The sequence below is a fragment of the Lepisosteus oculatus genome, chromosome 15, assembly GCF_040954835.1.
Source record: "Lepisosteus oculatus isolate fLepOcu1 chromosome 15, fLepOcu1.hap2, whole genome shotgun sequence".
NCBI lineage: Eukaryota > Metazoa > Chordata > Actinopteri > Semionotiformes > Lepisosteidae > Lepisosteus > Lepisosteus oculatus.
The window spans coordinates 21304333-21332181 of record NC_090710.1 but is presented as its reverse complement, the minus strand read 5'-3'; the positions used below and the strand labels follow the sequence as shown (position 1 = coordinate 21332181).

The following is a 27849-nucleotide window of genomic DNA, read 5'->3' as shown; positions in this document are numbered from 1 at the left end:
AATTTCCAAATATTTTGGGGAAAAACTGCGACTGCGTGTCACACATAGCAAAACGAAGTTCCTTGTTCGATTTTTAAATTAAAACATATCGCTGGTATTTGCATCTCGGTACAATATTGTCATGCCACAGTTGAAAGAACGCGTTGTATTTCAAACACTACTTTGAAATACAATAACGAGAAAGCCTTGTTTTAAAGCTTTGCTTGATTGTCGGGGAACGTATATTATCTAAAGGTACAGCGACGTGGTGTGTGCGTTACATTTTAAACACATTCAGGCAACGCCGTCGTTGGTACCCCTGACCACAAGGCGGCGCTAAGTCAAATCTCTTCTCTCTCTCTCTCGGAGACGAGCAGTCTTTGATCATCAGTTCCCTGAGTGACAGCTAAACAGGAACACAAGCGCCACTGTTGCAAGGGAGTGTCATTGAGAGCGGATAGCGTTGGAGACGCTTGCTGTTGTTTGTCTTCGTGGAATACAACGATGGAGGAATACCATTCCAGCGACGAGGTAGGGGGGGAGTCTAGTGTCTTCACCGATTATTAACGTAGTTAAGTGTTGGTTTTAATAATAAAGCAACTTACAGGAGACTGCGGGCGTTGGAGATGGGGTACTGCCTCTCGTTAGACTGGGTTATTGAAAATGGGTAAAAAATGCGGATTACCAGCTGTCAGTACTTCTGGGAAGAGATTAAGCGTCGTGCACGCTGAATATGTCGTAACTGCGAATTAGTCGGAACCAGCTGGCTGGCTGGCCGTGCTCGCTGGACTGGGAGTCCAGCGCCCGAGGGTGCGGCCAGAGACACGAATAGAGATCCAGACGCAGCACCTCTCGTACTGTACATCGGCCCAAATCCGCTTCCCTCGTTACTGGCCAGGTCGAGTGAGTGAATTTCAAACTTTAGCGAGTCCGGTTTGTCTGTAATCCCCAAGCCTGAACGAAAAGGGCACTACCCTCTAATCTATTTCCAAATCGATTACTTCTTTCTTCATTTTGATTTGGTAGCGTATTCAAGTTAGAAACTCCTCTGCATTTAATTTAGATTCAGGTAGATAAACATTCTCTTCTGAGTAGCGGTAAACTTCACTATGAGTTGAAAGTAGCTCTGAAATCTAGTTCACTGTGCTTTTGTAAAATCAATGTAGTCTGTATTTGTACAATACATTAAAAACTCTTCGAAATCACCGAAGTTGACTCCTGTAATTATTTAGACATGCACTTCACTTGCTTTCTGTGTTGTTGAAATGAGCAACTGCTGATTCTTTATTTTTACAGGTCCCCTTTAATGCAGATGAAGCAAGCAGCTGCGTGAAAGAGGTACTGTCATTGTTAATTTTGTCATTTTCATCAGTATGCAGGGATATTAGGTTGCCAAAGCTATCGGAACCTTTGAAATGCAAAACATCATGTAAAAAAAAAACATTTGAATCCTTTTGAAATAGCAGTGTGAAGAAGGTGGAATGCTAAGTACATACAATTCGATTTGTTGCTTTCCTAGTGTTTAGTTTAAGCACAATACAGTGCAAGTCTGAGCAGTCTGGTACCCTTAGATGTCTGTCTCAGTCACCTTTGCTGTGTGTAGCTTGAAGCGAAGTGGATTATAAAGACCAAAGCTCCTTAGGGTAATTCTGCTCTTGCTGTACTTTGGAGCTCTACTGGTCTACAAAGAATTCTCTGAACGTTCTGGATCCTAACTCATCTGGGATCCTTTGACTTAAATGCAGCCCTGAGAGTTCTGACAGAATCTTCTCTTTCTTGCAGTGTATTGAAGGTATCATTGGTGGAGTAGATTACAATCAGAACAAGGTGAATCAGTGGACAGCCAGTATTGTTGAGCACTCCCTCACTCAGCTTGTCAAGCAAGGAAAACCATTCAAGTACATAGGTATGTGCTTGTGCATTTTTGGTCCTAGCCAGCTTGGTGTACTGTAGTGTATCATAAATATAAGACAATTTCTTAAATAAATTGTGATCTATTTCTCTATATAATTTTTAGGAAAGCTTAAGTGTATAGTATGAAACAATGATTGACCAACGCGGTCTCACTAATGGTCCCTTTTGCACCAGATACAATGCACTTCATACGTTTTAGGACAGTGAAGTCAAAATCTCTACTTTTGCTTCATACTTCATACAATTCAAATTTGAAATAAGAAGATTAGTATGAGATAAAAGTATAGAAGATCACCTTTTATTTCTGGGTTTTTCTGTGCTTATTTTTTATTCCATTTTAGAAGAATAACACTTTTGGTATTCTTAACTGCCATTTAGTAGTTTTGACACTATACTGTGAATACTTATGGATGGCACTGTACAGTTCTACGTTCTCAACTCCAACAAAGTTTGTGAGTGTGCCGTAGTTTGCAAGTGGATCAATCAAAAAGGTATTTTCTAATAAATTGATTCAGGTACTGTATAGATAGGATTTATGTCAATGCAAAACACAATTTATAATTATTTGGGGGGAAAAATATAGTAAATTAATGTCATGACTGTGCTAAATTAGATTTTCCAAACGGAATATCTGAGTTTTCTGGATAATGTGTAATAAGAGATGAAACCCTGTACATGACTGAAGTGTTATTCCTATTTCCCCATTGTTGGTCATTTTCAATGCTTTTCCTAAACTGCAGTCAACTGTGCTGTGATGCAGAAGAGTGGAGCTGGACTACACACAGCCAATTCCTGTTACTGGGACACAGCTACTGATGGTGAGAACTGACAGGTTGTCCAATGCTGCGTCTTTATCTTCCTGCTCCAGGACACACTTGTTTCTAATAATACCGCATCATTTCAAGTCAAAGTTGCAAAATAATTGATGAAGAAAACACCCAGTATAAATAATAGTGAGCTTGTCCAGTCATTATCTTGTGAGTTAGTGCTCAATGCCGTGAGAAGTTTTATTTTAAGCATCATTATAAAACTGTCTTATTTGTTACTGATTGTATTCTTGCATATGTATTCTAAAGTTAGTGAGTGAAAGCCTTATGTCAGTGAAACTCAGCTTGGGTTGAAAGGTACCGATGGCCTGTTTAAAGATTATTGTCCCGTGCATTCTTAACCACATCTATAGTGTGTAGTGGAGACACAGAAGGTGGTACAGCCGAGAGAAGTGACCATTCTGCTTCTGCGCGTGTCGGTTTCAAGCCTAGTGAGCCATGCTCCTTCCTTCAGGCCTGCTTCACTTCCTGTCCTGTGTTTTCTGCAGGGAGCTGCACGGTGAGATGGGAGAATCGCACCATGTATTGTGTGGTCAGTGTCTTTGCTGTTGCTGTGACCCTCTAGCCAGGTGACTCAGAAGGCTGGACAAACAGACCTGCACACGGACTCACATGGGAACCGCCAAAGCCTTGAAGATCCAATGCTGTTTTATGATGTGAAATGTGTGTAATGCTGGTATTACTGGTTAGCTGGTAATAATGAACTCTCGACTACCCACAGTTCAGAAATCACACACGTCCAGGAGGAATGATAAGGTTTCCTTGTTGCGTACAGGCCTTTTAAAACTATGGTTAACCTTCATGCTTTGATATTTTTCAATTATTATTGCTATTGTTTTGTAAAGACCAGATTGGTGTAGTGTGTGGTGGTATTTGAATAATTTCTGTTTCCTGGAGGGAAACAAGAAACATTCTGATTTGAATAATCACTTACAATAAGATTGTCCTTTGTCAGTAATGCTTTTAGGCTCAATTAGTTTCAGTCCCGCTGTAGAAAAGCTCAGCTTTTTTAAAGTGTCTATACTGTATACAAGGAAGAACAGCATGCAGTTTCTTAAATCTCTTGCGTTTTTTTTGGATAAAACAGAATTCAGAACCCTCTTTTGGTCAGAGGCACTGTGTTACTGTGCTTAATTTTGCTTTTGTTGTATTGGATCTATACTGAAAGCTTCTTTCCTTTTTGGTGCCTGAAATGAGAAGGAGATTTCAGCTAGTTCAGGTTAAGTTCAAGAAGGGAGCAGCATCAGCATACTTAGGCTACAAAGCAACGGGTAAAGGAACAAGTAAAGGTTTATTCCATGCTGAAACAAAAAGAGACATGTTTGAGAAGGCTTCACAGCTGAAACGTTGTCTCTTTTCAGCCTGGAATAAACCTTTACTTGTTCCTTTCCAAGTTTAAGGTTGAGATTGTCAAAGTATAAAGAAAGCAACCAGATGTAAAATCTTAATGATCTTAAGTCTTAAATACCTAAAATGTCAATATTACATGTATTTCATGTATTACTTTATTCTCTAACACATTCTTATTGCTGAATGCAGTGGGGTTGTATAGGCAGTTATCAAGTTTTAGCCACCCCGACTATAACAAGTTAATAAGCAAGCCTAATTGATATCCAAATTAGCAGAAGCAGTCTAGCATTGAACCCTCCTTTTTACATCCAGCCTCCTCAGCAGTTTTGTGTAAATAACTCCTGTTGGCGCAGTGGTAGATTTACATAATTCTTCAGTGTAGTAGACTGCAACTATATTGTGAGCACAAAACAATTAGTAATTAAACAAAACAGTAATTTGCCTCGGTGTGATAAGTAGGCACTGCACACAAGCTTGGGATTGTATTCCAAACGGCAAAGGCTTAACACTGTTCTGAACATTTTTTTCTTTTCAGTGGATATCAGTTCTGGTCCTGAGGTACCACTATGTATACTGGTTTTTGCTTCTGCTCAGCTCTCAATCTCAAGTGCGCCTTTGATGCCTTTAATAGGTCTGCTTTCTTGTTTAGTCTTTTGTTAAACCTTGATTCTGCTCTCAGTCTTAAGTTTCACGAACACTCCAGTTAAAGGTATTTGTGGTGTGCACCATTTCCAAAAGCCTCAGCATAAATTAAAACAGCCTTTCTTCAATTTGCATTCCCTTGTTTCTGAATTAATGGCTTTAAAGAAGCAATCAATTTATGTTGAACAGACAAAGCTGGGAATGACAATGTATCGGACAGTCCCACAATTATTTTCCTTCAGCTGAGATGTAGCTCATTGTAATTCAGTGAGCCTACCTGAATGGGGGCAGTTCTGAACCCCAGAAATTTGTGCAGGGTTGGTACCAATCACAGATAGCATTAGACCTTTTGAGGAATGAAATCAAATTTTCATTGAGATCAATGAGCCTTGTGCACTTGGCTGGAGCGAAACCAGGTCCGCTGGCCAGGGTTGTGAACCACGTCTTTACAAATGGTTCTTTAATGTGCAACACATTTCTAAGACTATTGCTCAGTGAACGGGTGCTGCAAAAAGCATAAAGGCGGCTTTAACATTTTAAAGCAAAGTGCGTTTTTACGTTTGTCCGTTAGATGGCGCTCGAAGGTAAAACTCGTGATGAGTACAGTTCATTCCCAGGAAGACACGCTTCCCGAGCTGTAACGAGCCGTGCTGTATACTGCTTTTTGAACTGCCGAGTGGACACGTCTTTACTGCTTAAGAGCTCAGTTTTCAATTTGAGGGAAATAGAAGAATAAATAGGAATGTTGTGATTAAATTATTAGTATTTTTTGTTTATTGTTAAGTATTTTATTTTTCCTGTCCAAAAAGTTGTCTTATAAAGACTAGATCTTTACTGTGATTAGGTCAAAGCTATTAAACAAGCTTCAGTCCACCTACCCGTCACAAAGCCCAAGCCCTGTACTTGACTGCGGTCTTGATTTGTTGTGTTTGGGGGTCTTGGTAAGCCTTAGGCAAAGAGAAACACATTTTCGATTGGGAGGGCTGAGACAAGTTTAGGCCTTCTGGTCTGGTCATACTATATTTCTTTGTCATTTTCTGTGCAGTATTGCTATAACATGATTTGAAGTTCATCAATGAATTGTGACTTAAATCAACAGGAAACAGTACCCTTTAAGTGAAAAGGCAAAACTTTCTTAGTGTTTACCAATGCTAAGAAAAGAGGTAAATATTTTTTTGCTCCTGTAACTTTTTTTTAGTATTGTTTCTTAATTTCAGACTTTATTTGTTTAGACATACAGTACAGTTATTGGAGTTTCCTAACTGGTGTGTTATATACCTTTTGCATACAGGAGCAATTTGACTGGTTAGAATTTGCAATTAAATGTTTGTGAGTCTAAATAATTTTGTTTATGCCACTTAATGGTTTGAGTTATTCATTAAAGGGCTAGAATTGTGATCACTAACACAGGGGGTATTCTATCAGTGAAGCACTTATTTTATTCTAAATAAATGTCAGAACGTGTCTGTAGAATGAAGTCAAACAAGAGGAGCACTAATTATTCACAAATAGTGTGAATGAGAACTGACTTTGCTGAATTAAACTACAGTTGAACCAACTGTGGACTTCTCCTCCAACTGTCGGCCCAGGTTGCATAAGACACCTTAAGCATTTCTTAAAAATACTTCTCCCTTTAAATAGGGTACTGACTTGGGGTCATTAAACAAGTTTTCGCAACATCCTTGAGCTCAAGGAATACCTAAGAGGAAAAGTGCGTGGAAATGTCAGCTCCAGGGCTTTCATGCAATGGGCCAGTGGTGTCCTTATTTTGAAGGGATGGCAGTGCTGTCTATTACTTGAACACTTAACAGAGATTGATAGTAGTCTATAGCTTCAAAATGTAAGAAAGTAAAAACCCAGTGCCACTACCAGCTCTCGCATTATGACACTTGAGAAGGTATTGTAAATAGCCTAGTAAGAGCATGCCTTGACTATTGGAAATGGGAGTATTGTCGTATTCAGATCAGCACGAGCTGTTGTGTTTCCAGGCTTGGGAGGACGTGGATGAAGAGAAGCTGGCTGGGTCACGCCATGCCTCACACTCTTGTATTGTGCGCCATCTCATTCCACACCTGAGTGGGCTGTTGTGCATGATTGCATGCTTTTGTAAGATATAGAGCGAAGCTGTAAATAAACATTAACTCATAAAAAAAGGCTTTCTGTTGTTTGGAGTGAGTTATATTCCATGAAAATGACGACTTGTGTTTTATGTTTGCTTTTGAATTCAATGGAGGGCTGTGGGAGGGATCTCTGATCTTAAAATGTTTGCGTTTAAGAGCATTTTAAATCATTGAAAGCTTGAATTTCAAAACAATTTAAAAGTCATAGTTTACCTGGGGTTGGAAAATGCTCTTTTCTAAGCAGACTAGTATAGAGATTTATAAGACGACAATTTCATGGGTTGAGGTTTGGTTGGCGAGGAAGTAAAATTGAATTTGTACACTATGTTCTTTGTAGTTATCCTGAATGAAGACAATGAAGACTAGCCTGAAACTATTTTGTTTTCTTTTTAAAATATCTGTTAAACATTAGCTCCACTTATGTAAGATGTATGAAAGCTGGAAGTTTCAATATTTTTGAATGCTTACCTAGAAACCTGTTTTGTGTGACTAAATCTGTTGCAATTTCATGCTTCGCCGTTAAACTGTTATGACTGATTTCAGTATTCTTCACACATTTCTGTTAATTCTCTGAAATGTTATTTTTGTAATATAACCACAGCTGGTTTTATTTTGTGGTGCAAAGAACATACATGTACCCCACCAACACTACAGTATAGCTTGCTTTCATGATGGTGAATAGCCAGAGTCTTACACTAAGGTGCAGTCCTATAATGATTCATACAGGGTGTCACTGCCACTATACCAGTGGTGTTAACCTTCTTAAAATGGAAACTACAGTGGAAACCAACACATACAGGTTTTGTGAATTATTTTATATCCATTCCTCAACTTGTGGAGGTCAGTGACCATTTGCTTGCAGTGCTTAAAGAGCTCTCTGACCATAAGGATGAAGATGTACTGTATGCAATTACTCAACGTTGCCCATTCAATACCTCCTTTTATACATCTGGGAAACTGGAAACCTTCGGAGACTTCCTTTACACTTCTGATGAGCAGAATGTTATTGCAGGTTTTTGTTGATTTTTTACAAAGAATGCTTAAGGGTGTGAATAAATGCAATTCACTTATTTTCCTGACTTCAATAACTTATGACGCATACAGTATGATTCTTTGAACAGCTGTTGTGACTACAGTTAAAAGGTATTAGAATTTATTAAGCAAGACATTAGTTGTCAAACTTAAACTCATTCAGCTATATGATGGTTTTTATTTGATCAGGGAATATTAATAACCTTGGACAGCGCTGTATAATCTAACTACAGCAACTTTAAAAGTGACAACAATACCTCCTGATGAGGTACCTAAATTACAAGAACATCGGTAAGTGGTTCAGTAAGTGCAGTTAGAATACTTTCAAAATAATTACTAAATTAAAGCTTTGTGAGTCAGTACAGAAAAAAGAGCCTTTGAAAGGAATTTACTAGTAACCCAGGAATGATCACTTCCATAATTACAAATGAAGGGCTTAGAAAGCGCCAGAAGAGTTTGCATTCTTCAGCACATTTTACAGTTTTGGCACTTGTAGGACTACTCAATGTTCTTCTATAAGAAAATCTTATGAAACTATTTCCAGAATTAAAAGTTGCAACAAAATTGTCCCTGCTAAGTCAACTAGATAACTACCTACGTTATCTTTCAAAGCTTCAATTTAATATTAATTGAAGTCAAGGGCTCAATTTAAAAGTTAAGATAAGCACCTGAAATGGAAGGCTAATCACTGATGATCAGCAATACATAAATATATTACATTTCATCCACGAATATAATCCAGTCTCAAGCAATGCTGACAATATCCCGTGTACTGTATATGCATCCCAAAACCACATGCAACTTCAAAGCCATCCTTCAGTCATACATTTGGAAATTGTGATTGCTAGATGTGTTGATGTTTTGGTTTAATCCAAAATTAAACAATATAAGAGATGTATAAATTGCACTTGTTCTGTGTTGAAATAAAACACATATTACATAAATAAATGAATGCTATGTTAACTCAAGCATAGAATAGCCAGACATAACCTGTTGTTCTAGCATTGTTCAGTTTAAAGTAAAAATACTTGAAAATAGCATAAATGTCACCGCTTGTTTGTTTTGAAATATTTTTTGTTATGCATTTTGTTGACAGTATATTTGTTTAAACAATTTGTATCTTTCCTTTTAAAGGAAAAGATGAATGTCCAGTAAAAGCATGTTATTATAGCCCGTCACTTTCAATAACCAATTTCAGTATCCAATTCAGGCCATGGTGGCCAGGAGCCAATCCAAGGAAGCAAAAGGCATAGTACACCCTAGACAGGACACTAGTCCATGGCAGGGCACATAGAGACTCAAACATGCACTTACTCAGGACATTTTCCTGGAAAGCAATCGAACTACCAGCATCTCTTTGGAGGCAGGATTTCCTGTTTACTAGGCAAGGATAACTAAGCCAGAGTGCCAGCCTGCTTAGTTGATTAAAGCGTCTTTGGACTGTGTGAGGAAACCAGAGCACCCGGAGGAAACTCATGTGAACACAGGGAGATCATGCAATCTCCACACAGATAGCACCCCAGGAATTCAAACCAGAGCCCTAGCTCTGCAAGGCAGCAACGCTAACCTCCCAACACATATTAAATGTGCAGCAAAATTCATCTATCATCAGGAAGCTCATTTTACTTATTCCTTGCAAGGGCTGCAGAAGTGTAGGGTGTGAGGCAGCACTACACTCAGGGCTAACCAGAGAAAAAGTCCTTTAAGAAAATACAGTAGTGATTATTTTTGTCACAACATTGGTGAGCACTAGGAGGCAGCAGTTAGTCCTTTTGAAATTAAGAAAGGACTTCTGTACATTATTTAAAAAAGCCTGCTGTTGTCGAAATTATGAGACTACACAACAATATCCAGTTTTGTATTGACTCTTTTGGGTTCTGTGTCATATGTTATTTGCACATTTAGGTTCTCAATTTTGTTTTTTGATATTTCCTCTTGTATGCAGGGCTTCCACCCATCAGCATCATGTGAGCCTCAGCTTGTAAACATGTGACAAGCAGAAGCTAAGAAGGGGCATGATTAGTTCATATTGTCTGGACAACGCCTAACTCTCAAACTGTTGAATTATTGTTCTGTAAAATGTAATGAAAGTATCTGTGCTGTTGAGCACCACAAAAAAGGATAAAAATGTGTTTCAAAAACTAATAATTGTAATATGATTTGTTCGTAAAAAGTAATTTTACATGTAGTTGCTTGCCCGTACTTTTGCTGAGGTCATACTGACTAATGATGTTCAATTAGCCACTAATGCTTTTCAGGAACCATGAAATAGAAATGCAATAGTTCCGCTTGAAAAACTGCACCAAGAAGTGATGCACAGTATTATGAATATGAGCAGTTTTATATAGAAGTATGTGTACTTAAATGTATTTGAATTTAAAGTGACTATTTTTTTATTAAATAATGGAAAAATGCAAAATGTTCTGTAAGAATAAACTGTAATATTTTTGAAAGACTTTAAAAAGGCCAGTTTAGCACACCATTACAACATTAGAACATAATATTAGAAGCACAATCAGGGGAATAATGTAGAAAACCCTAACCCCAACCCTAACTAATGTTAATAAATAATTTTCATTTTAACTCTAATATCTAACTCTTATCTTAACCTCAATTACTAATAGTAATCGCTAAACCCATCCCCAACCTCAACCCTAACCTCAATCACTATTACTAATCCCTGGCCCTTACCCTAACTCTAACTTTAACCTCAATTACTAAGGCTTGGGGATGTTAAAAGAATTAAAATATGTTACTTTAGTAAAAGTACTTTTACTTCCAAAAATACAGTACGTACAGTAACTTAGCAAAAGTACAAAATGATAATCTCTTAGTGATTCTATATTATTAAAAAGTAAAAAGGTGACATCTCTTCTGTTGTTACCTTGACTATTTTGCTGCTTATTTTTATTAATTGCAATACTGATTACAATTAATTCATTTTTGGGTACCGATGTTACCAAACCAAAAAGTGAGACAATCAAAAAGTGAGTATTTTAAGACACTTTCCTTAAATGACTTACAGAAATATGCAAAAAGAGTTCAGTTCTATCTACCTTGAAATAGCTGATTTTCCTGTGAAAAAAGCATGTCCGTTTTATAAAAAGAGGCCTTTTTATAAATGGTGTTACAACATTTGTCCCATCTTGTGTTTGAGTCTGTGACCAGTCCAAAGTACTTGCAGTCATTGCGAAAAAGACAAATTCCTAATGCAAGAAATTCTATATGGCTAATAAAGTGATCTTATCTCATTGACCATGTCTGCTGTCTGATCAGTAATTAGAGTAGGTTGGAGTGGTGTTGCATTTTACATTTAACTTCAAAGAGAACTCATCACAGCACGGAATGGGACCATGATGCCATAATGATTTTCTGGGTCCTTTAATAAGCTGACCAGGGCTGTGCCATCCGCAAACATATTGAGATGTCTGTGTACAGTATTTACAAATGCTATTGTACGAAATGTACAGTAGGGAGTGATATACACAGTCCTGTGGTGAACAATGTAGCTAATGTCAGATAACCATGTCCTCTGTTTGACTTGTTGAGACCTGTGTTAAGAGGTCTAGAACCTATCTTATCAATTTACTGTTTGAATTTAAGTTCTTTGAGAGTTTCTGTGCAAGCAACAGTGGTTGTTTGTATGGCAGTTTTTGGAATGGGAATAGTATAGTTGATTTCATTTCTTACTCTCTGTGTTATATGGACGTGCACTTTTCCTTATATTAATTATTCTAACTGCTTACACCTCTGCTGTGTCAATTTTAATAAACTCCAGAGGTGGTTGTGGGGTTTAATTCAAAACCCATTTAAAACAAATCTACATCAGTTGAAGCTATTTCAATATAGCTAGCTATTTAAATTAAATGTAACAGTCAGCTAAATAAATAGAATACACATACCTCCATGTTCCTTTAAATTTGATGTTGAGTTGATGTAGGCTGAGACTTTCACCGCCTGCACTCACTTATATACTGTACAGGGGGTCCATGTATATTACAGACTGTGCACATAAAAATTCCCCAATTTTACATGAACTCCACCCTAGAGACTGTAAACAGAATGATTACAGTAATCATTCTGTTTACACACACAAATGTGAATGCATGCTGCTGTAAACCTGTGTTGTCATGTCCTGGTTCCTATTAATGTTGAAATACATTGACTTTTTTGGTGGAATATATCACACTTGAGCCTACGGGGAATACTTTCGACCTCCTGGCTCCCATTAATCCAATTTCCTTTATTTCCTATCGGAAATAATTTGCCGTTTAACATAATGTTTAACAACATGTTTTACAGTTCCCCTTATGGATTTTAAACATGGACCCTGTGTATTACTTTTTAGCTGTCTAGTTGTGTTGCGGAATGGTTATTTGAAAAAGCAGCACAGTCTGTGGTTGGGCTTCAGAATAGTGGAGTACAGTATGTCACGAAAGTAAGCAGACACTTTCCGCATGCACTTGCACCTCTGCTTTATCCAGTCAGAACCCGAGCCTGTGTAAATGCCAGTATCCCAGATGGAAAGAGAAAAAAGATGCTTCTGGTACATGTAGTGGAGTAAAGGTATCTTCTTTTCTAAACCAACGTACTTGAATAAAAGTTAAAGTATCCAGAAAACTAAATACTTACGTAAAATACAGATCTCTGAAAAATGTACTTAATTAATATAGCAAGGTACTGTAGTTCAATTATTTTACTTCACACCCCTGCTAATACTCATCCCTAATGCCAAGTCTAACCTTAACCTCAATGACTAATACTCATTCGTAACCCCATCTTCAGCTCTTAGCCTTAACTTTATTTAGCTTTAACCTCAATCCAAGGCCTTAATTTAATTTAGCCTTAATCATAATCCCTAATAATCATTCCTAACCACAACCCTGACTCTAACCTCAACCTCAATTAATAATACTCCTTCCTAACCCCAACTTCAGCTCTAGCTTTAACATTTAACCTCAATCATTAAATCACATCTCTGACCAGATCCTCACAAGTTCTAGCAGTGAACACTTCAGTGTCTAGGGGAGGAGGGTACAAAACTAAACTGAAAGGAGAAAAAAATGACATTTAAGCTAAGGGGGCTATACAGCCAAACATTGCATTTTCTCTTTTCACTTTTCAGCATGGAAATCTTGTTACTTGAAGGCTCATACAGTGATGTAGTCTTCCACTCAGATTTCAGTTACTAGTACAGTATTATTAGAAACAATTTATATATCCAAAAACAATGCTTTCTTTGTAATACTACAGTATATTTATACTGTTTCTGACAGCAGAGTTCAGTAATCTACATTTGTTTTATGAATATGGTCTCTTAAAAAGCAGAGCAGTCTGTTTTGTTAAATGTTAATGCATAGAATTACATGAAAGTTCAGTAAGACTTTTAAAGTTTATCTTGTCCCCTTAATGAAGCCGTTAGTCTTTGCTATGGAAGACAGTTGTCAGGGGTTAGTTCTTGCATGCATTTCAGAAATAATTTCTCAACTACCGTTTTACAGAATTTCAGTTTTGATGAAATATCACCTTTCCTAAATGTGCATGCATGCCTTCATACCTCATTGGGTTCTGATGGATTTATTGTCAGTACTTTGCCCTGGATAGTTGCATAAAGTCAGGCTTGTGTAAGTGAATATTCAGTCTTCAGAACTGGGTTACAGTGTGCCTGCAGAAGGTTACAGTGCATGTAAGATGAAATGCTCGTTACAAAGTAAACAAATTGATTAATTATAGTGGTATTTCTCTTGATTATCCATAAATCTGCTGTAAGAGGAATGGTGGTCTAAAAGCTTAGATGATATTACATTCAGCTGTCCTAGCAGATGCCTGTTAATTTTGTGCTGTTTTTGGAGAAATATGGCACTATGCAGTGAAAAGCACAGCCTTGATTTGAGCAGCTCTTTCATCAAACCTTGGTTTCATGTTGAATTAAAAGAAGGCTCCACACCCGATGAAAGTTCCACAGCTTAAACGTTGTTTCTTTTCTTCTCTTTTCAGCCTTGAATAAACCTTTACTTGTTCCTTTGCTTCCTATTGAATTATGTGCCATGTAAGGATTCTTCTTTTGTCAAAAAAATACTGATACTTCAGAATCTTCCAATATAGTGCTTTTCAGTTCAGGTTGCACTGAGTGATTTTCGTTGCAAGTGGTTTTGGAATGATGTCTTTAATTTTCAGTCAGTTGTTTTCACTCAAACAGGGATCTCTTTAAGATGGGGTTTCTGCACTCTTACACTCTTATACTAGAGTGTGAAGATAGATACATAATTGATCCCATGAGGGAAATTGCAGAAAATGCTACAGACTATGTAAACTCTTTTTTCAAGAGTCAGAAACAGAGGGCAGATCTCTTTAACTTTTTGAAGACATGGGAAAAATCATAACTGAAGTATCCTTATATTTAGAAATAAGAGCAATTCACTTATTCTTAGGTTGAATTTTTATGAAATAATTCAAAACCCTGCCATAAATCCTATAGCTTAAATAACAATAGTGAAGGGGAGTTTGGAAGCATTGGTATTACTTGCGTAAATGAAAGGGTCAGTAGAGGGAAAATATGCATACAAATCTTAACACTAGAATTGATTTATTGTAAATTCTCAATCTCATGAGGCAAAGAGGGAAGTGGAAGTGCAGCGCATGTGTGGTAAAATCAATATGCGCTGTTAGTCATTTAACCACTAACATCCCCATTTACTTTAGAAATTTCTGTTTTGACTGGGCAGTTTTTAAAAGAAGAAAAAAGAAAACGGAACAATTATTTTGAAATCTAAGTCCCTTTCATGAGCGGCATGCTTCAGAAAAAATTAGAAGTAGGGGCTGGTTAATGTGGCAAGCTGTTTCTTCACACGTTTGTGCAAGGTCCCTCTTATGAAATACAGTGAAGAAGAGTGTACTGTATGGTGGAGATCACAGAGGTGCTTAGGCCTACTTCTTGCCATAATACAATCCTCTAAAAATAAAGTTCACTTAAATAATATCCTTGAATGCAATATGTTTTACACATGATCAGTTTCCTCCATTTTGTAGTGGACAGCTACTCGTGTGTCTATTATGCCTTTCACTGCTTTAATACAAACTGCAAAGCAAGTTAATTATTTTATAAATTGCCCAATGACAACGAGGTTTCATAACAAAACCTAAAGGCTTCATTAATCAAATGCACATTAAAAGTCTTACCTAAAAGCTTTGAAATCTAAACAGACAGATCATAGCAGAGAATGTCAGCACCAAACCTATTGATCGGATCAGAGCTGAACCAATGACTAATATACAGTATAGCGGATGATCATATTGGTATTAATGAATGAGTGAGATTTCAAGAATCAGTTGAAGTATTTTATTAAAACACTTTAAGGAAAATCTATGCACAAAATGAAAGGCCTTTGCGTGCCTATTTGAGCTGAGAGGCAGGAAGTGTTACCAGTATAATAAGTACCTAAGATAAATTTCCACGGCTTGAGGATGTACTCCTGAAAGAGTTCTTTGAACAGCAACAGCAATAATGGACACACACAAAGAATGCAATATGATGTACAGTAGTTACAATGCTTTAAGGCTTTTAAACAAGGTTCCTTATAATATAATTATTTCTTAGACTGCAGGCAGGAAATTGGATTGAGAACTATAAAAATGACAGAAAACGGAGAGCAAAGAAACTAAAAGTTCCAAGTGAGTTGCGGTAATTAGTAGCGTACTACAAGGATCTGGACAACGACTTTTAATATCTAACAATGGTCTAGATTCAAGTATGATTAGTATACCACAATCTAGATCAGGCTGGAGCAAACACGGAAGTTTTTGCTGGTATTGTATTACTCTGGAGAAAAGCAACCAAATACATTCCCCATCTTCAAGAAATATCCTACGGCGTTAGGCTAAAAGAACATAGCCTACTTATTCTTAAACAGAGAAGACTAAAAGGGAGCCTGATTTAAATATTCTAAATCCTTAAGTGTAATAACAAATTCAACCCAAAGGACTGATTTGGAGTAAGCAGAAGAATTGTCAATGAAAGACAAACAAGTGGATACTATTGGAAACTGTGGGAAGTTTCTTTCCAAACTCAGAACACTGTACAGTAGGTGGCACCTTTTATACGAAGAAGTGTGCCAATATGACACAGCTACCAAGTAATGTCATTGAAGCTGATTCCCTGGCTTCTTTCAAGAAATGCCTTCTTATGTTCTTATGAGTTTTGAATGAATAATGAATTCTATAATAAACAGTGCAGAACAATATCAGGATACTAATGTATACATGTTTGGATGTAAGATTTAAGATAATATCTTCCTGGTGTAATTAACCCAATTTTTTTTTCTCTCTTGGATCAAAGAAAAATGTTTTTATGAAATCTTTCATCATGCACATTAGTTTTAATTAGCAGGTCATAAACCTTTGATCTGTGCTTTGATCTTAAGGTGCCGAATTTGAAATACAGTATGTCGGGTGGAAGTAGATAGAGAGGTGAGCAAGAATGGCAATCATTAGCAGAATTCAGCTGTGTCACGGGCAGTATGACAAGCTTTCTTTAGACCAAAATAAAAGCAGCTTTATATCTAATGCAGCAGAAGCACCATCACATCAATAATTATCTGCGGGATGGACAGATGCAGTGTTAATTACAAATGAAAGAAAACATAATACTGATATCAGAAACAAAAATAAGCTTTATCCTTTATCTTATAGCATATTTAGATGATAGATGATTAAAATGCTTTAAAAGGGGAGTTAGCCAAAAATAAATTCAACCTCTGGAATACAAACAACTTATCCTAAACACCCTACTGTATCAGTGTACTTATCAGAATGCTTGATGTTTTAGACAGATTTTTTATTTTCCTGATACAGGCTGACTCTTTACATATAGGTAATGAATGCTCTGTTAGTTCTTTGAATGGAGTTCATTTTATATCCCAGTGCAAAACCCCTATAAATCCAGTATATTTAAACCAGCATCTATCTTTAATGTTATGTCACATAAACAATGAATGAAATTTGATAATGACAGAATTATGTATAAGTATATGTATTTAGAACCAAAATTCACGTATTTTGCTCTATTAGGTACTTAGTATCTTCATGACAATGAATGTGTTTATTCAGGGTTTATTGTGAATTTTGTTTTTAACCATGAAATGTCTTTCTTTTAGCTCTTAGTTAACATCTTACTTTGATTTATGTCATGAGATGCAAACACTAATACTGAGAAAGAAGTAACTTGTTGTTTCTATCACTGCAGAATAAATTGGATTTGTATGCTGTATAAGTATTCAGTCTTTGTATGCCCAGTTTAACTAAAGATTAGCATATCTCAAACTCCTTTTAATACAGTATTCAGCGTTACCATGCAGCAGTTGACAACAAACACTGCTGTCAGATTTCGCCTGCAGAGGCAGCTGGAGTACTTCCTCCTGGTTCAGGTGGGGTCTAGAAGTTCTCCTTGTTGAATATGAAGTGAACTCCTCGTGGGTCTGCATCAGAGTGGGTGTTGCAGTTCTTTCCCAGAGATTTGGCGAGACTCTCCGGACCACACAGAAACAATCCGACTCTAGTACTAGGAAATAACAGAGTATGGGGCTGCTCAGACAGTGAAACACATTGAATGAAACATTTCTACGAGTGTCCATAGTTATTTCTCCACTACAATTTATGTTTTGCTTAGAGCTGGACAAGAGAGGATTGACTTCATCATTGATCTCTATACACAAAGTCCTAATTTTTTTTGCTTCAGATGGATTTATGTTGTTTTACATCTCCTTAGTGTTTTATGAAACAAAGTTTAAGATTGCCAAAGGCAAAAGAGTTCACACTTACAATTACACTACTACACATAATTGTTATTTTATTTACTATCTGTTTAATAGTTAAAGTATTTTTATGCTTAATAGTTACAGTTTTTGGTAGTTTTCGTTTTTTAAAATGTTTAGAGACGTTTTGAAAAACATAGAAAATTTAGAAGTTTATTATGGTACCCTGGGTGATTGCTTGCGATGGTCTTAAATTCATTGTCCCAATTCGGTCTCCCATAAAGAGTTTTTTGCTTCAGTCCTGTTATAGGATCATTCTCCTCTTCATGATGAACAGTAAAATGGGTTGCCTTTAAAAGGGAATAAAATCAGATGAGCCAACAGAGTGGGTGATTGCGCTCAAAACAAATAATCCTAGAAAATAGCCTAGAAATATGAGAGTTGTGTGAAACAGTATTATTTAGATAATTTAATCCAGTCTCTGGAAGTTACACAGCCTTATTTGTTTCTCTTGTATTCAAATTAATATCACAGAGACATTTTACCGTAGAATGGAGGGAAAACATGAACATTTGAAGAAAGCAGTGTGAACAAAATACAGCAACAGAGAACGCCTCCTTTCTTTTTCAGTTAGATGTTTTACCCAGCACCAAGATGTTTTCCTAAATTCTGCCTTTTGCCACTAGCTCTACAACCTGTAATCTCCAGACATCCATGAATTGTTTAAATCAGTGAACCCCCAGCTCAACAATTTAGTGATCAGATGAACTTAATTGTTACATTAGGTCATGTGCTTCAGTCCTTCATCACAGAATTTGATTTTGTCACTCATTTTTTCCATAGTCCTTTTTTAATGCAAAGTTACTCCACCGTGCTATTAAGCACCTAACGACGCAATATATTGTTATGCATTCTCATGTCAAATGTGGATTCTTATTGGAGTTGATGAAGTGCAAGCATTTGGATATCTGCCTCTGAACAAATGGCGCAGACTATCTATTTGCAAACAGAGAACAAAGACTACCACTGGGGTTCCTGAGCTACTTTACATTCACTTTAACTGTCATAATGAGCTTTCCGATTATCAAGTCAAGAAAAGAGGGGACAGATATTCCCAGGGTCTCCAATGGAGTGGATCGAAGGGCCCACAGCTTGGGTAGCTGAGGAACAATTGGCAGTTTTGTCTCTCTATGCCATAACACACAAATAACACGCAACCTGACACCTCTCCAGAATGGGTGTGCTTGGGTTAGGAGTTTATCTAACAAAAAACACTGTTTTTTTTCAAAACAAACTTTTTGTTGAAACTTTCACTTTTTGTACTGAGGTTAATGAGAAATTGATTTAATGGCTTGTGGGACATTTTTTTCTGTTCAGCTAATTTCATCTGTGTGAGGCTGCACTGGACAAGGGGAAAAAGGAAAAGGGGATTTTTTATGGATGAGGAAATACATACAGTATTTCAATAAAATTAAGTGAATAAAGGACCCTTTTTGTGTAAGCAGGAGGATGCAAAGGTCAGATCTTTGGGTTTCTTTCATAGTGTGGAATATAACAGAACACTATGGAGTGAAAACGTTTACCTCAGCCTCATTCCAACTAGTCAGGTAGATGTTGTAGCTGAGAAAGTCAGCATTTCCTCTCTCCAGCATCTGACTCTCCAGGGACTGCAGCAGATCAGCAAACCACTCGAAGGCCTGGGTCTCTCTGCAGAGCCAGTAGAAATAGATCTAAAACGTTGAGAAAAAAAAAGAATAACTTAAAAAGAGTAAATTAAATTAATTGATCTGATAATACAGACTTCTGAACAACAGCTGGTGAGAAAAACAAGAGTATGGAGAGCAATTAAGTGTTTTTGTATTTTAGAAACGAAATGATTCATGGTCCTTAAATCATTAAATAAATATTTAAAGCAGGTACTGTATCTTTAAAAAGAGCCATTCATTGACCGAGTGGCACATCTCTGTCTGCATCTTATCTCTTAACAAGAGGAGTGACTAAGGATACAGGGTTTTCAGCTCACCTTTTTAGTCACTAAGTTGGTGTTGTTGTGGGAATATCTGTACCAAACCGACTTGAGGATGGAGGCAAAGGGTGTTACACCAATGCCGGCCCCTACCAGCATGACCACTTCATAGCGGAAGACATCCTCACTGGCTGTACCAAAAGGCCCATCAATAGCGATCCTGTGGGATAGAGCACATAATACTCGTGTACTGTATAATCATAGCAGAACCACCCAGCTGCTTAATGCCATTTTCCATTCCTAAACACCCACGCGACTTGATATAAATCCCCTTGAGATGATGTGTCGTGACCAGTATGCAAATCACAATCAAGATTTTTATTCAGTCCAAAACCTCAACCTGTGCTATATTTCAGATCGTTTCAAAATGGCTTTAGAGACTCAGGCTGCCAAAATGTACTGCGGTGTCTCAGAAAGTGTTACCGGCTGGCACAAGCCAAATCGTTCAAGATGCTAAGATATCATCTACAGATTCTGGTTTAATACAAATTTAATCCGGGGATTTCGGATCTAAAATGTTAAAAGAAGTCAACATTAAAAAAAAACGTACAGGGATAGACAGATGGAGCAAGAAAGTGTGAACAATGTCTACTACAGTATTTCAGTTCCTTTATGTTTCCAGTCATTGAAACCTCTTTAGATCCTCTTGCACTCTTCCACTTCCTTCTACTGTATGCTCTCCCCCCTCAGTGTCAGTACAGAATCTGACTGTGAATGCTATACCTCCCTCCACCCACCTTTTACTGTGGTCAGTATCTCATTCACATTGTCTCCTGCTTCAATGCTTTGTGCCCTGAACATTTTTCATTTTCTGAGGACAAAGAGTTACAAGAAGGCATTTGTGGTTCGAAGTCTACATAAAGAAGGTGGCACGGTCCACTGTTAGGAAAAGTTGCCTTGCAGTGCTTGGGCCTTGGGTTCAATCTAGGGGTGTTATCCACATGGAGTTTGTGTGGGTTTCCTCCCACAGTTCCAAAGACATGCTGGTAGGTTAAAAGACTTCTGGGAAAATTGGCCCTGCTGTGAGTGTGTTTGTGTGCCTTGCGATGGACTGGCGTCCCGTCCAGGGTGTATTCTGCCTTATGCCTGTTGCTTGCTGGGATAGGCTCTGGCTCCCCCATTACCCTCCCTGAATTGGCTGAAGCTGTTATAAAATGGATGGCTGGATCCACATAAAGAAGCATTAATTATTCTCCTGAGATAGAAAGTGGTACAGCTTAGCCACATGTCTTCTATTCTCATTGTTGTTGTGTACTTACTTTGGCAGCTTCCAGGCTTCCTGAAACTCTTTCTTGTCACAACCACAAGCCTCAAATAATTTCTGTGTCCAGTCACCCACGATTCGGATGTGGACACTGAAGTGATCTTCTTCTGGAGCAGATGTCAGTGTAAACGGATGCCACTCCAGTTGGGAGATGGATGGGCACTTCATGAACACATACTGACCAACTTCCATCTTGAAACCCTTCTTCTTCAACTGTAGCTCTATTGTTTTGGAAGGGTGTGTAACCACCTGCAAGAGGTGAATGGAAGTAGTTGAGAATAAATGTTTGCAATGCATCCAGAATGATCAAATAATCTACTGGCAATTTATTTTTGTGATTCAAGGTGGATGGATTGAGTGCATATTTATTTTCTCTAAGGGTGCAATGCAACATTTTAATAATGTTACATAGCATGAAACTATGGTTCACAATGTAGATTGTTTGTTTGCCATACATACACTGCTGCAAAGGAAAAAGTAATAGGTTTATTCCATGCTGAAAAGAGAAGAAAGAAAACACAATGTTTCGGCCGTGGAGCCTTCTTCAGGTGCATACAGTACTGTTCCTAATTTAATAGAAGGCACTAGTGTTCTGAAATATGTTTGTGCATGTAAAGATATCTATTTTCAAAACTTATTTGCAATATTAAAATCTGCAAAATTTGCAAAATATTTTAGGAAAGTTCTGCTCAATCTGTTCTGATACTGTTTTGATAGTATTGTCCACAGCCCTGAGAGAGAAATGGGGATATTAGGCATCTTTGCCTAAAGACGAATTCCAATAATAATAATTGCTTACACTTATATAGCGCTTTTCTGGACACTCCACTCAAAGCGCTTTACAGGTAATGGGGTCTCCCCTCCACCACCACCAATGTGCAGCATCCACCTGGATGATGCGACGGCAGCCATAGTGCACCAGAACGCTCACCACACATCAGCTATCAGTGGGGAGAAGAGCAGAGTAATGAAGCCAATTCATAGATGGGGATTATTAGGAGGCCATGATTGGTAAGGGCCAATGGGAAATTTGGCCAGGACGCTGGGGTTACACCCCTACTCTTTTCGAGAGACGCCCTGGGATTTTTAATGACCACAGAGAGTCAGGACCTCGGTTTTACGTCTCATCCAAAGGACGGCACCTTTTTACAGTATAGTGTCCCCATCACTATACTGGGGCATTAGGACCCACGTGGACCACAGGGTGAGCGCCCCCTGCTGGCCCCACTAACACCGCTTCCAGCAGCAACCTTAGTTTTTCCCAGGAGGTCTCCCATCCAGGTACTGACCAGGCTCACACCTGCTTAGCTTCAGTGGGCTGCCAGTTGTGAGTTGCAGGGTGATATAGCTGCTGATAATACTTCAAATAGTACCATTTCTCTTTGAAACAGGGAGGGCAAAAGGTTGCTATGTACTTTCTTTGATACATGGTAAAATCATAACAAGAAGTGACAAACAGGACAAACCTTTGTAACAACAACTTTCTGTTGTGATCTCCAGAATCGCACTAGTCTTTCACACAGGTATAAAAACATAGGTCCGACCACCCACATCCAAGTCTGAAATGAAAGGTTTAATTTTAGTATAATACTGAAATAAAAAAGTGTTGAAATAAACATTTTTTTTTCACTTTACTGTAGTTATAATTTATACAAAGTCGTTTGTTGCATGGTAGAGCAGTGGTTAGTACTGCTGCCTTGTAGAGCTAAGGCTCTGGGTTCAATTCCTGGGATGCTATCTTTGTGTAGTTTGTACAGTATGTTTTCCTTGTCTTCGTATGATGTTTCCTCTGGTTGGTTAATTCGATTCTGGGAAAATTGGCCCAGGTGTGTGTGTTTTGGTCTGTGTGAGTCCTGCTCTGCTCTGGCTTCCCATCCTGTGTGTATCTTTCCTCTGAGCCTGTTGCTTGGCAGGTTATTCTCTGGCTCCCCCAATAAAGTATGAACTGTCTAAAGTCATACAGTATATAGAAAGTCATGTATAGGCAAACTCACCATTGGAGGATTTCCTGCAAAGTCTGGCACAGGACACTCTGTATTGTTCTTTCCCCATGTTTGATACTGGCTGATACACTGTTTAGGATCATGAACTTTGATACTTTCTGCAGTCTGGCCACGCACAATTCGTCTAGAGAATTCCAAAACAATAGGGATTGACAGTTCAATTCTATCCCAGGTGAATTCCATCTGATTGCAGAATTTTCAGTAGAATCACTCATCTATTACAGAATCAGCTACACACAGTGTGTGAGGAACACTTATTTTAAAGCCAAACTGCAATAATAATAATACATTTCGTAACACATTAGTAATATAAAGTATCTAACTGATTTGTGGGAGAGATGGAATTGTGTGGAAAATTCTGCATCCCCCAGGGAGCGTAAATTACATTAATTACATTTAGGAAAAATATCCAGCATGACTAGATGGCTAAAGAGTAGGGTTTTGAGCTCTGCTCCCATGATCTACTGTCCAAAATCAGAATGTGCTGCAGGAGCAACGATCCTTGTGATTAAAATATTTAGGAATTTCCAATTTGTGCATATCTGTTTAGTCTTGAGGTGTTTGAATACATACCCAATTCCATGTATCACTATCCCAATGTAAAAGACGACAAAGAGGTGATGAGTATACCAGAAGACTTCAAAGTAAGACCTCCGGATGACTTCCATGGATGAAGTAATCATCAAAATCAGAGCCAAGGTACTGGCCACACCTGAGAGACCAGCTAAGTATGTGAATGCCACTTCTGTTGGGTTCTATAGAAGATACACACACAAAAAAAACTCCCAAACTGTGATAACTGGAAAAAAATGTGAATCTTTTTTTCCCTCTTCAGTTTCATTGAATAATAGCAAAGTTCCCTGAATGGCTCGTCATCATTGATCGTTGTAGTCAATGAACATTAACAATCACATTAGTTTGTTACAGTAGGTCTTCCCACTTTCTTCTCTTAGGATGGAAGTTTGTATTTTAAAAGATTATTTACTTCGTTCATCCCCGATGACACGGAGATGAGACAGGTACTTTATGGACCTCCGCTTGTTTTGGCATGAAAGTCTGCCCAAACCTCAACAAAATATTTTTTCTAGCTCCAGGTGTAAAAGATTCAAGGAAATTAGCTAACCAATTAAAACAGAAATAAGACTCCACATGTTTGTAAAAATAAATGTGTAGGAATTTACAAGTAAAAATACACTCAAAACATCTTGAGGTGGGAAAGATAAAATAGAACAAGGAACCAGATTCTATTGTTTTCTTTTTTGTGTATGATGATTCATTTCTTTAAAGTGAAATTGTTTTACAGTACATTACTATCAGCCTGTGGTTGACCTTTTATTGCATAATGGCTACAGAACTGTACAGTACAAAGTCTGACTCACCTAAAGTGCATTAGATATAGCAGGGTGCTGTAATTAAAACATGCTTTGTAAGTTATTGACGGCAGTGTGATACTGTATACTATAGTAAAAAAGGATTACGTACTGTTTGGTTGGTTCGGATCGGATTCAGATAGGACCTGTTGTCTCCATTTCCAATTTGTGACAACACATAAGGAAGACTTGTGGTGTTGTCTAACTGGGCATCCATGAACCACTCGAAGTTGAATAAATGAGCTATTATATGGACAGCTGAAGAAAATATAAAATGGAAATGTGTCATAAATTTCAGATTTTTACATTTCTATATACCTGTACATTTTATTGCCTTTGTTAATCTAAGTTAAATTTAAATGAATTTCCACTGACATAAAATATTATTGTACCATGTTGCAGAAACACTCAATAATTCCAGATACTTCTGTTTTATTAAATATGCTGAAGTATGTCTTAATCATAGTAAAATTAAACTTAAAAACTGGATGCCTAGCTCTAAACTTATAGTTTAATTATCTACAGTTAGACATGCAAAATGCATAACTAACAATGTGATTTTTAAGAAACCAAATATTAAGCAATGCAGTGATAGCACGGCAAACTTGAATGAAAAATTTACATCCACGGTGAACTGTTTATTAATTAGGTTAAAGAAAGAATTTTTAAATGAATCTCTTATTGGAGCATGGAGATTGAGAACAATAGATAAATCACATACACTACATCAATATACGTAAGATCGAGTGATCCTCACCAGTGTGAAATGCAATCATGTAGGCAACCAGTTTGTGAAAGGTGATATTACCGTCCAGTTGCCTTGTGACATTACGACTAAAGCACTTAAAGAAATAGAAAAAATAATCATTATGGGATATTTGCCATTTCATTCAGTTATTTGCATTTTCTAAAACGGGTCATTTTCAAACCGGTATGTGTGCACTCACGTATGGAGCCCACCCTCAAACCTGAAAGAGCGTAACCATCCTTTTTTCAGACTCTGCAAACAGGGTTCTGAATCCCATTTACTAAACGATACAGTGACATTTTTATTGTACAAGTACTGTATGTTTTTAGTATTTTATAAGAGCACAGTAATATAAGCAATTCCATACATCCACTCTTTAATGAAAACGTTTTGGCTGCGGGAAATTAGTCTTGCAGTCAGTTGGAATTTGTGCATGCATTTAAAGTACAGTAATTTCTTGAATTTGTGCAGGTACTGTATAGAACTTACACCTTACCAAACTGTATTTGTGCATGCATTTAAACTTTCTTGAATATACTCATGCACTGTACAACACACATACCTTCCCAAACTGATTTTTCTCCAACTAGTTAAAATAAGTGACAGTTTAATATCTTAACATGGTAACTTAAAGAAGGTCCAAGTGTACAAGTGCTGTTGCACTGGGTGTAGCCCTCTGTGGAACAAACAAAGGACCCAGGGTGTATCATGGAAATTTCAGTAATCCATTAAACATTTTTGCTTTCAGATCTTCAGCATGTTTACTTTATAAATTTTACAGTACAGCTTCCTATAGATTCTGCATGTTGCAAGCCTATGACTTCCCCAAAGACCCTTGGGAAAATGAGCAGAAACAGTTGCAACATGTCCACAGCTATCACTTAAAAAAATACAGCTTTTATTTTTTTCCTCAAGGGACTTGCTTTGATGGCTCTGGAGAAGGGGAAGAATGATATATACAGTAACCTTAATGTGTATTTAGTTGTTAGCCCTCACCCCCTGGAAAATAACTTAATGCTGATAAATTGATATCTCTCAGGACTGTCTGAAATTGTTCAAAGTCGAGGGAGTGGGCACCTTCCTTTATATCATAAGGTTCTAGGAGGAGTCGGAAACGTGAGAAGTCTATGAGGAGCCACTAACATGGTAAGTCATCCTTACTATCACATGGTAGAATGTCTAAATGATAATTCTTAATCGTAAAACCTGTGAGAACCCAGCGTAAGTAGAATATAAAAGCTAATGACAATACTGGAAGGAGAACTAGGCAGGAGAGCTGTGTAAGTGGGGCTCGCAAGCTGAAGAACTACAGTAAACCTTTGTGAGCACCAAAATGAAAATGCAATAGTAAACATGATTTGAATGAAATGAAACGAACGACAAATTTGATTTAAAGCAAATGCATGTCCTGTTCCTCCTTTTTCTTTCAAACAATAGCATTTAGCAAATAAAGGGGTGGATTCTCTCCTAGATACTGTATGGAGGAAGAAAACAAAATGAGGAAGTGGTTTAACAAAGACAAAAGTAATCTTCTCCCATTTTATCCCCACACATTTTAAATAAAGAAGTGAGACTCTCATCAGTAGGACTTTCCCATTTTCAAAAGTTTCCTTTTATGTTTTTTTTTAAATTTGAATTACAGTTACATTTTTTATAGCAGGAGAAATGGCCCTGCTCTACCATGTCTGAATTCTTTCCCAAATCTAACCAAGCTTCTTACCTGGCAGGATCCTCGGAGAAAGGAAAGTAAATTTCGGCAGACTGGCAGGAGAATGAGCATGCAGTTAAAATTAAGGCAGGCAGCTGGGGCTCTGGCCCAGGACAAGGCATGCTGGAGGCAAACAAGACAAGAGCTTACTTTCATTTCCTTTAAATACTCATAACAGACACACAGCAGACACCTGTCCTGACACCTGCCTGTTGCCTCTCCAGACCCAGAAATAACTCATATCTAAAATAAAGTCAACAGCATCTTCAATACTTTACTTGTGGATCCTTGAATAATTCAAGGATTACATTGAATTATTTTCTTAATTGAACCTTAATTCAATACTTGCAAATAGGAACTTTTATTCAGAAGACTGGAGTTTTAGCCAAGAGACTAAGTTGAAATGATCTAGTTTTAAGGCAATGTTTTATGTTTTACTTCAGAACAAAATGAAAAAAAAAAGATTTCTTAATATAATGAAGGACACCTGTCATTAAATTAAGGCTATAATATTGTATGTCTCATGGGTCACTGAAACAGTGCGTACTGTAAATGTGAATTCAAACCTAGTACTATCACTATAACTGATAAAAAAATGTACTATCACTGTCTCTCACATTATTTCTGTTCTACCCGAAAGAATAAACTACTTACTTATCAAAATAAATATATATAGATTATTGTTATTCTGACAGATACTCTTCTATGTCCAAAAATAATTCTGATAATGACACTAATGGTACAAGCATGACTGAATCTTAAATCTAAGACTAGAAGGATGAAATATTTTAAAATAACCAAATTAATGGCTACTCACCCCGAGAAGAACTCTAGTGTAGAAAAATCTGTCACTGAGGTAAACAATATAGAAATGCACAAAGAGATAAGCATTGATCCCAAGCCATACCAGCTGAAAGAAATAAAATTTATAGAATTAAAATGAAAGAATTGTCTATGTTTAAGGTAAGGTTGCAAAACGTAAGCTGTATATATCAGAAAACACTTACAATGACAAAGATGGAAAGCCCCTCGTTCACAACCCAGTTACCCATTTTGAAAAGAAAAGAAAATGAGACCCGTAAGAGTTGCAGCTGGAGATATAATAGTCCAAAGAAGG

The 27849-nt window shown here is 37.4% G+C and overlaps 3 protein-coding genes across 5 annotated transcripts in view; 1 reads left to right on the top strand and 2 right to left on the bottom strand.

Annotated features, from left to right (window-relative positions):
* The window catches only part of sytl5 (synaptotagmin-like 5), an 89685-nt gene extending 77834 nt beyond the window's left edge, over nucleotides 1-11851 (bottom strand). Inside the window, exon 1 of one of the 2 annotated variants that reach the window (XM_069178939.1) lies at nucleotides 11767-11851. The gene's annotated coding sequence lies outside the window, so the exon portion shown is untranslated. The remainder of the gene's footprint in view (nucleotides 1-11766) is intronic. The other variant, XM_015364157.2, reaches the window with a different exon arrangement.
* Nucleotides 375-6868, top strand: dynlt3 (dynein light chain Tctex-type 3). The gene is made up of 5 exons (XM_006639130.3): nucleotides 375-510; nucleotides 1276-1317; nucleotides 1762-1885; nucleotides 2634-2711; nucleotides 3209-6868. Exons 1-5 carry the CDS (start codon nucleotides 484-486, stop codon nucleotides 3283-3285), a joined length of 348 nt encoding a protein of 115 aa, XP_006639193.1. The 5' UTR covers nucleotides 375-483; the 3' UTR covers nucleotides 3286-6868.
* A 3338-nt stretch (nucleotides 11852-15189) lies between the features above and the next one.
* On the bottom strand, nucleotides 15190-27849 carry cybb (cytochrome b-245, beta polypeptide (chronic granulomatous disease)). 2 transcript variants are annotated; one of them, XM_006639129.3, is made up of 13 exons: nucleotides 27740-27849; nucleotides 27550-27642; nucleotides 26745-26855; nucleotides 25034-25118; nucleotides 24389-24534; nucleotides 23480-23661; nucleotides 22898-23030; nucleotides 22370-22462; nucleotides 20899-21152; nucleotides 19637-19799; nucleotides 19197-19343; nucleotides 17839-17963; nucleotides 15190-17420 (listed from the first exon to the last, which is right to left on the bottom strand). In XM_006639129.3, exons 1-13 carry the CDS (start codon nucleotides 27782-27784, stop codon nucleotides 17294-17296), a joined length of 1704 nt encoding a protein of 567 aa, XP_006639192.1. In that variant the 5' UTR covers nucleotides 27785-27849; the 3' UTR covers nucleotides 15190-17293. The 2 variants fall into 2 exon arrangements, with proteins under 2 accessions (XP_006639192.1, XP_015219644.1); XM_015364158.2 differs by having other exon boundaries at nucleotides 27550-27583; nucleotides 27740-27796.